General features: G+C 33.1%; 1 protein-coding gene across 1 annotated transcript; it reads right to left on the bottom strand.

Moving 5' to 3' along the window:
• Positions 1-1050: 1050 nt before the first annotated feature.
• LOC139899586 (uncharacterized) lies at positions 1051-2118 on the bottom strand. Its single transcript, XM_071882404.1, has 2 exons — positions 1827-2118; positions 1051-1373 (listed from the first exon to the last, which is right to left on the bottom strand). The coding sequence occupies exons 1-2, from the start codon at positions 2116-2118 to the stop codon at positions 1051-1053; spliced, it is 615 nt and encodes a 204-aa protein (XP_071738505.1).
• Between the last annotated feature and the right edge of the window lie 8060 nt (positions 2119-10178).

The raw sequence follows: 10178 nt of genomic DNA, 5'->3' as shown, positions 1-10178 counted from the left end.
TAAGTACAAGTTAATCAAGTCCAGGTATGAGAGTGATTAAGTGTAGAAATGTCTTAACTTATGATCTAATGTGAAAGGGTTAAAGCCAAAAATAGGCTACAAACTTACATAAATGTACTGATGTCGCCCACAAACTCATTTACGTCCTACTGTCGCCTACAAACTTATAAAAAATGTGCTAATATAAACAAAATACTTTTTTTAACCTCCAACCAAAATAGTTGATGACGTGGCTTCTAAGTAGTCATGACACATCAGTGATACATCGAAACGAAAACTGAAAGTATATGGGCGACATCGTAACACAACTGAAAGTATATGGATGACATCGGGACATAAAAAATAAATAAAAAAGTTAAATAATTAAATTTACCAGTTCAACAGGTAACCGGTAACGAAATTTTAACATCAGCACATTTTTTATAAGTTTGTAGGCGACCATATGACTGAAATGGGTTTGTGGGCGACATCGGTACATTTGCGTAAGTTTGTAGCCTATTTTTGGCTTTAACCCAATGTGAAAGTAAATTTAATAAGTTTATCTTTTTAAATTGGAATTTAAAATTCTAAGATATTATGTTAAACGATTAGGTCAGAAAACTTAGGGTTGTGACAGTGCAGTGATCCGTTTCGTGTACCGTTAACCATACCGTGTTCCTGGAACGTTAACCGGTCATTAAAACGCAATCCACTGAGTTTAATCTATTAAATAAATAATAAATTAATTTAGTTTTTATTAAAGTTAATAATTATTAGAAATAATTATTTTATCAAAAATTTGACGTTTCGTAGTCTCGTGAGACCTCTGTTGCAGTTTTCAAAACCGTATCATTTTCTCAGTATTTCAAAACATGAAATAAGTTTTCCCGACTAATATAATCATGTATTAAATATGTTAGTTCATCATGAACTCAAGTATGCATTTAATTCAATTAAATACACGAAATGATAGTAAACACCGTTAAATACTTAATGTACAGTTAACAGAGCTTAACAGAAATAGTATGGTTATTACATTACCTCCCCGTTAATGATATTTCATCTCGAAATTTAGTACACGTCCACTGAAGTTGTCTCGTCAGGAAACAGTTGTGGATACTTTTGTTTCATCTGATCTTCACATTCCCACTTGAACTTTGGTCCTCTGTGTACGTTCCATCGAACTTTCACAATCGGTATGATGCTCTGCTTTAAGAGTTTGACCTCACTGTCCATGATCTCAACAGGTTCTTCTACGAAATGAAGTTTAGTATCAACTTGTTTCTCGTCCAAAGGAATTATCAAATTCTCGTCTGATAAGCACTTCTTCGAGTTTGACATGTGAAACGTATCGTGAATCTCGCTAAGCTCTTGCAGTAGACTTAATCTATATGCTACGGGTACAACCCGCTCCATGATCTCAAATGGTCCAACGTATCTTAGACGTAACTTGCCTCATTTTCCAAAATGCACTACACCTTTCCAAGGTGATACTTTCAACATAACTTTGTCACCAACTTGAAATTCTAGAGGTCGTTTTTGAATATCAACGTAGCTCTTTGGTCGACTTTAAGCGGTTTTCAACCTCTCTTGAATTTGCACAATCTTCTCAGTAGTCTCATGAATAATCTAAGGACCTGTCAATTGACTATCCCCTAATTCACTCCAGCATATCGGTGATCTACACTTCCTTCCGTATAACATCTTGAAAGGTGCAGCTTTAATATTCGCGTGATAACTATCGTTGTACGAGAATTCTGCCAATGGTAGGTGCCTATCCCATCCGTTCCCAAAGTCAATAACACATGCTCTCAACATGTCCTCTAAAGTCTGGATGTTTCTCTCACTTTTGCCATCTGTCTTAGGATAATATGATGTACTCATATCAAGTCGAGTTCCCATTGCTTTTTGCAATGTTTGCCAAAATCTAGACGTAAATTTTCCGTCTCTATCAGAAATAATAGATATTTGCACACCATGTCTGGAAACCACTTCCTTTAGGTAAACCTGTGCCAACTTTTCCATCTTATCTGTCTCTTTAATCGGTAGAAAATGAGATGATTTTGTGAGACTACCAACAATAACCCAAAAAGTATCGTAACCTTCCACAGTCTTGGGTAAGTTGGTGATAAAGTCCATAGAAATACATTCCCATTTCCACTTAGAATCTCTGGTTGTGTTAGCAGTCCTGACGGTCTCTGATGTTCAGCCTTGACCTTAGCTCATGTCAAGCATTTACCAACGTAAGTAGCGATATCGGCCTTTAGATTGGGCCACCAATATAGTACCTTAAGATCTTGATACAATTTGTTGGATCCAGGGTGAATAGAATATCTTGACTTGGGTGCCTCATCTAGCACTAGTTCCTTTAGTCTGCCAAATTTCGGTACCCAGATTCTATTAGAAAAGTAGTGAGTTCCATCATCTCTAATGAAAAACTATTTATCTAGGCCCTTGAGAAATTTTGCGGTAATATTCTCTGGAGTTAAAGCCTCTAGTTGTGCTTCACGAATTTGAGAAGTAAGATTCATTCGGCCAGTCATGTTCAGCGCTCTAACTCGGAGAGGTTTATCTTTCTCATTCCTACTTAAGGCATCTGCAACAACATTAGCCTTGCCAGGATGGTAGCGAATCTCACAGTCATAGTCATGCAGTAGTTCTACTCAACGTCTCCGTCTCATGTTCAGTTGCTTCTGATCGAAGATATGTTGCAAGCTCTTGTGATCGATGAAGATTGTAAACTTAGTACCGTACAAGTAGCGTCTCCACATTTTCAGTGCAAAGACTACAACAACAAGTTCCAAATCATGTGTCGTATAGTTCTGTTAGTGGATCTTCAACTGTCGTGATCCCTAGGCAATCACTTTCTTTCGTTGCATCAACATGCAACCAAATCCTTGTCATGAAGCATCGCAGTAAATCACGAAATCTTCATTTCCTTCAGGTAAAGACAAAATCGGAGCAGTAGTCAATTTCTGTTTTAACAACTGAAATGCAGACTTATATTGCTCAGTCCACTCAAACTTTTTATCCTTGTGAGTCAATGCTGTCAACAGTCGGACAATAGTAGAAAATCCCTCAATGAACCTCCTCTAATAACCGACGAGACCTAATAATTGTCAAATATGCGTTAGCGACTTAGGAGTCTCCAACTTTTTGACCATTTCTATCTTCACAAGATCAACTTGAATACCAATAATACCCACGATATGACCCAAATTTTCGTAGCCAAAAGTCACACTTCGAAAACTTCGCATACAGCTGCTCTTTCCTGAGTATCTCCAGTATCAAACGGAGATGTTTTTCATGCTCTTACTAGTTCTTTGAATATACCATAATATCATCAATGAACGCAATAAAAAACTTGTCTAGGTATGGCTTACACACACGGTTCATGAGATCTATGAACACTACTGGTGCGTTCGTCAAACCAAACGGCATTACTGTAAATTCATGATGTGCGTAGCGTGTTCTGAACGTTTTCTTAGGTATATTAGTCTCTTTTACTCTCATTTGATGATAACCTGACCTCAGGTCAATCTTAGAGTAACATCCAAATCCTTGCAGCTAATCAAAGAGTTCTCTGATTCTCGGTAGCGGGGATCTATTCTTGATAGTCAGCTTATTTAGTTCTCTGTAATCAATACAAAGTCTCATAGATCCATCCTTCTATTTAACAAAGAGCACTGGAGCTCAAACTCTGAACTCCTCGGCAATATAGTCCATCTGTTTGAACCAGACACGGATCAAAGTATTACAACCCTGATGTTCTTCGCTATCGGGAGATCCTATCCCATGTGAGCACCTTGCTCGTCAGCTTGGCATTCATAGATAACAACTCTTATAGCTTTGGGGGTGCAATTCTATACAGTGAGTGAGCCACTAGGGCCACTCCTGGCACTAGGTCAATATGAAATTCATCTTCACAGTGAGGTGAAAGACCATGTAACTCTTCTGGAAGGACCTTAAAGAAAATTTTTAACGGTTGGGACATCTCCGGGTCTCTTAACTGCTGATTCAACTTTGCTCACATGTGCCAGAATTGCGAGACATACTTTATCTCATGTACTTCTGGACCTACGAGCAATTTAATCTAACACAACAGTGTACTAATCTTCTCTCCATACACCGTCATTGATTCGCCATCGGTAAGAGGAATTTAAATAGCCTTCTGGTCACAAACAACCTCAGTTTGTCATTAGATAGCCGGTTCGTTTCAACCACGAGGTCAAAACTTCTCAGTTTAATAGTTATATAGAGTACACGTCGTCTAAGGAAGAATTAGATTCTAAATGTTGTGACAAAATTCTCTAGCGAATAAGCTTCTATCAGCACCTGTGTTGACAGTATATAAACATCATGATTGTTGAGTAGGAACGTACTCGTGGAAAATTTATTGGAGTTGATGTTGAGAGCAGGGTGAGTTATCAGACTTGTCTCACATCGTCTACTAACGAGTGAGGGTCATTTGTAACACCCCATCTAGAACACACTAATAGAATATTAACTTCTAGTCCCACAGTTAATCACGCCCTCTATATGAGACGTTTTTCGGAAAGTAATCGCATTTATTTCAAAAGCATTGTCATTAAAGTAAAATAATTAAAAATGTTTAGCGTATTGACAATAGAAAAAAATCCATGAACATTATTTAAAAGAACCAGTTTTAATGCGATCGTAAGCATTCTTGACAAAATCAATGCTAGACTCCAATCCAGTATATGCACCACGTAAGCACATAGCCATCAAAGTAAGCGGAAGCATAATACCTTTAAGAACCTAAGATAAAACATGAAAACAGTCAACAAAGTTGTTGAGTGAATATACAGATTTAAGTATATCAGTTATCTTTTGTTAGACCACAAGATTTAGTTCAAAGCAGTAAAATTTATACGACTGTTATGAGCACTTGAATATAAAGCATTAACTCGCAGATAGCTATTGCACTACACGACTTCCTTTACCCTATATAGCATACTGATATGGCCGAAACGTGCGATTTTATTCATGCGGTGTTGTTAGGCCGCAGGATGTCTGGTTCAGTTGATCAAGGTGGCAAACAGTGGTTTTGTTTATTTATATTATGCAGGGGCCTAAATTTACTTTTACTTTCTAAGGTGTAGAAGGTTTAAGTTAACCTAGTGTCATGTTTTTAATGGATTAACGAATTGAAGATTAAGTGGATAACTGTCTTTTATTTAAATTACCTAGATAAAGGATAGTAGTTGGTTTAAGCTAAAAGTCGTAAGTGCAGAAAAGTAAATAAGTGAAAGGATATCCGGAGTATGCTAATCAAGGAAATGTTGACCAAGATATCAGTGTTGGGTTAGGGAAAGGTAATTATGCTTATGTTAAGACTATGCTTGGAATGATGTAGATCTGGTTGGATGAGCCAATTACATAGACCTACTTGTCTCTGAACTCTCGGAGTTCTCTTTGAGCAGTGAGAAGTATATCACTTGGTTGTATAATTGAAAGGTAGCTATACCTCGGAGGTTATCCTTAGTAAAGTACTAGGTTTATTAGTGAGTTGAGCTCTAATCCTAACTCTCGTTATCAATTTAGTTAACTGAATAACAATGTACCGTGTTGATTGAACACCGATCACAAACGGAAGGAGTCCGTAAGTTTAAGTTGGCAAAATCTTAAGGGGAAACTAACAACCATTCCATCATACTAATGAGATCATATCAGTTTAAGCATTATACATAATTACAGTTGATATACTAAAAGTAAAGCAACAATCAAACAAGAACATGCAATAGGTTTAGGTCACACAGTGAAGGCACTAACTAGATCTTAACAGCTCATAAGAAGTCACTTCGAAATAGTCAATAGGAATACTAGGTCATTCATGTCTCAATTCCTAAGTTTCGTGTCCTAAAATCGTATTAAATGCCTCTCGGGAACTCCGGCCATACCGAGTTCATAGAATCTTCAGATACAGTATAACCAGGGGTCTTAATTGTAATGACCCAGAAATTTCCGATCAAATTTAAACTTTAATCTTTATATATTTCCGACACGATAAGCAAAATCTATAATGTTGGGTCTCGAAAACTTTGAACTGTGTTCATGTATGCATTCGACCTTGATTAATTCCGACGATTCACGAACAATTATTTGTAAATAAATATAGTTATATAATTAAATGTAAGTATATACACATAGAACTAATAAAATGTAATTTAAACATTAAAAATTAAATAGGTAAATTAAGATATAAAGTTTAGTATTCAATATATACATAATTAATAATTAATAATATGTAATAATAAAATATTAGATCTAATTACAAGTTGAGATATAGTTGTTATATAGTTTATTACTTTTATTATTATCAAAATAAATAATAACATTTAATATAATATATGATATATATATATATATATATATATGTATATATATACGAAATTGAATACAGTTAATATGTTATACTATTATAATTATTATTATAACTAATATTATTGTTATCATTACTAATAACATTATTATTAAAATGTTAAATTTTGTATTATTATAAATATAAGTATTATTACCATTATCATTAAAATTGTTATTATTAATATAGATATCATAAATAATACAAATTAGTATTATTATCATGAATAATATTATTATTACCATTTTCATAGTCAATATCATTATTATTAAATGTTCCTCTTATAAATACTATAAATATACTTATTATTAATATTTATGATAATATTGGTATTAGTATTAATATTGTTATTATTATTAATTATTAATTATTAATTAAACATAAATATATATATACAAGTATATTGAAGTGGCCTCCTTTCAACATCGATTTTTTTAGACTTTGTCTGTGTCCCTAAAATTGGTTACCAATTCCTCCACATCCAATTAAAATCGAAGTCCGTACCAATTTACAACAGTTTTTATTTTTTTTCCTTAATTAATCCTGTTCTTGATTGATTTCTCTGTCAACGAATAATTTCCTGAATAAAAACAATTCACTGAAGGTTAAACGACTTGTACAGCTTTCCAATTATTATATATCGTCTACATCAACATTTAATAGGAGGGGAATTTAGCTAAAAACTTATGAAGAAACCAATAGTCCCCTGTACTAGTAGTATTTTCTTTTAAAGATTGAATTCAAATTCCATTTTTAAATCCATAAATACAGTCATGTTAAGAATCGTGTCTAAAATCTTTCTGCAAAGTTTCAAAAGCCAAATCCTTATATCGAATCTTAATTTTGAGGTCAAACTTAAATTTCAAAAAGTCAAATAATGTGTTCATCGTGAAATTCGAACTTGTGTTAGTGTTTTGAGTTAAATTAATGATTCAGATAGTTTATAAGAAAGATTTTCAACCTTTTTAATGAAGGGACCATGGCCTAAAACAGTTTGAAAATTGAAATTGAAGAACGAGTTCTTCCTCGTTCATTTTTACTGTTACAGCTCCAAAAAATTTTTTATTTTGTTCTGTTAATAAAAATTAAACACAAGGAATTGTTTCTGTTTTTATAGAAGCACTTAAAACATTTAGTTAATTAGTGGTTAGTTTTGATTTGGTCTCTGGTCGATTCAGTACTTGAGGAAGAAGAAGATAACAATAATAAGTTAAAACAAATTAAAGCGAGTATTAAAACAGAAACGCATGCTGGATCAGAGGGTTGGAGTCTTTGAGTATAAACAGGAGGTCTTGGGTTCGATTCTTGCTGGAGACAACTATTTTTTTAGAACCCTTTATGAGGTAGTCTTATTTTTCTAAAAATTATTATTATTATTATTATTATTATTATTATTATTATTATTATTATTATTATTATTATTAATATTATTATTATTATTAATTATTATTGTTATTATGTTAATTATTATTATTATCACAAACTATAATAAAATGATTATCATAATCATTAAACTAATTAGCAATAATATCATTATTGTTATTATTAGTATTATCATTTATTATTATAATTATTATTATAAGTATTAGTTATCAGTATTAAGTATTATTATCAAATATTAACATTTTCATTATCATTAATTACTATGATTAACATAAGTATTACCATTAATAACATCATTACTATTATTAATAAGATTATCCTTATTAGTATGTTATTATTATTAAAAGTTAATATTTTTACAATTATATTAAAACTATCATTTATATTTATTATTAAAAACATTATTTTTAGTAAAATTATTATTATTATTAAAGATATTATATTTATTAAAATTATCACTTTTAAAATCAACATTCTTATTATTATTAATATTACTATTAATACTATCATTATTATTACTATCCTTAATCTAATATTATTGTTAAATTAACAAATAGAGGATCTTTATATAAAAATATATTTAATACACATAACTTAACTATATTAATATCTTTATTTACTTAGAATATATAAAATGGATATATTTAATTAAATAATGAAATCTATAAGTTATTAATATAAGAATTATAGCTCTAATAATAATATACATATATTTTGTTCGATTACGATTATATGAATTAATAAATATACAAATGATATAAGTTTGTGAATCCAAGACCAACCCTATATTTGTTCAATGTCGTTATATGTATTTTTACTACAAAATACATTATGGCGAGTTTCATTTGCTCCCTTTTTAATTGCTTTGGCAATATATATTTTTGGGCTGAGAATACATGTGCTGCTTTTATAAATGTTTACGAAATAGACACAAGTACATAAAATACATTCTACGTTGAGTTGTACCACTGGCATACTTCCCTGTAGCTTGGTAACTACTATTTACATGGGTATTGTAAACGCGAATCCTGTTGATAGATCTATCGGGCCTGACAACCCCAACCGGACTGGACAACCAGTATTCAACGGTTGCACAGTACTTCGTTTTGTAGGCTACACTTGGTACAGTGTAGTGAGATTTCATAATAAAGGGAATATGCGACGTTGATTAATAGTTAAGTATGGTTACCAAGTGCTCAACCACTTAGAATGCTTTACATACACTTGCGAGTTTATTATGTTTATGATTATGAAATCTTGTGGTCTATTAAAATATTGAAATGATTGTTATGATAAACCTATGAACTCACCAACCTTTTGGTTGATACTTTAAAGCATGTTTATTCTCAGGTATGAATTAAGTCTTCCGCTGTGCATTTACTCAATTTAAGGACATTACTTGGAGTCGATCATCGTAATGGGATCAAATGTTGATGACTTCGTCCAGGTGGATAAGGACGGGTCTTTACAGGTGGTATCAGAGCGGTGGTCGTAGCGAACCAGGTCTTGCATTAGTGTGTCTAACTAGTAGTTGTTAGGATGCATTAATGAGTCTGGACTTCGACCTAGTAGTTGTTAGGTTATGTTAATGAGTCTAGACTTGAACCTGGTCTACATGTTAAAAGTTTTTGCTTACCACCATTTGTCGAAAAAATATCTACTTTCAGTCTCGGCACGTCTTATTGCAATTATTGCATAGATGATGTACAGACAAAATCATATCCCATCCCATTAAGTCTTGTTGGACACGTTTCCTTAATTCTCTCCGTAATATACGGGATCTTCTGCACTATATTTAGGTATTCTATGTAGATAGAATATCATCCGACATCCGAAATTCATTTCATGTCGAAAACCCTTTATCTAACCGTACTAAATGAAACTCACAACTAGTTCAAATCCCTCGGATTCCGATATGGAGTTTCACCTAAGCTCCGAAAGCAGCGTCACCAGAATGAATCACCCAGTCATCCATCCCCAATTCATCTGATGTGTTCGTAGTTGACTTAATCAATGGAGACGAGAAGAAGGCGATCCTTTCCTTCCACCAACCGAATTCAACTCTTGGCAAAAAACCTGAAGCACTTACCGACGAACCAGTTCGAAACACCATCTTCACTCTCATTTCCAGAATATCTCGCAACGATTATATAATATCTCAAATTCTAAACCTTATCCATCCCCTTGTTCAAACCGCCAATCATCCCAGAATAATAGAAGAATTCAACGAATTTCACGCTCGAGTTGTAGCTTTGGAAAATATGGTGCAGAACCTACCAGCTTCAGCAACATCACCGGCACCAACAGTACCACCAACATCAACACCAGTACCACCAACAACTCAAGTTTCAACATCACACGCCTCAACATCTCATTCTGTACCTCGAGCATAATCATAGCTCTACCTATCGTTCTATCTACTTTATCTTCGTTC

The sequence above is a fragment of the Rutidosis leptorrhynchoides genome, chromosome 1, assembly GCF_046630445.1.
Source record: "Rutidosis leptorrhynchoides isolate AG116_Rl617_1_P2 chromosome 1, CSIRO_AGI_Rlap_v1, whole genome shotgun sequence".
Lineage (NCBI taxonomy): Eukaryota > Viridiplantae > Streptophyta > Magnoliopsida > Asterales > Asteraceae > Rutidosis > Rutidosis leptorrhynchoides.
This window is presented reverse-complemented; position numbering and strand designations above follow the sequence as displayed.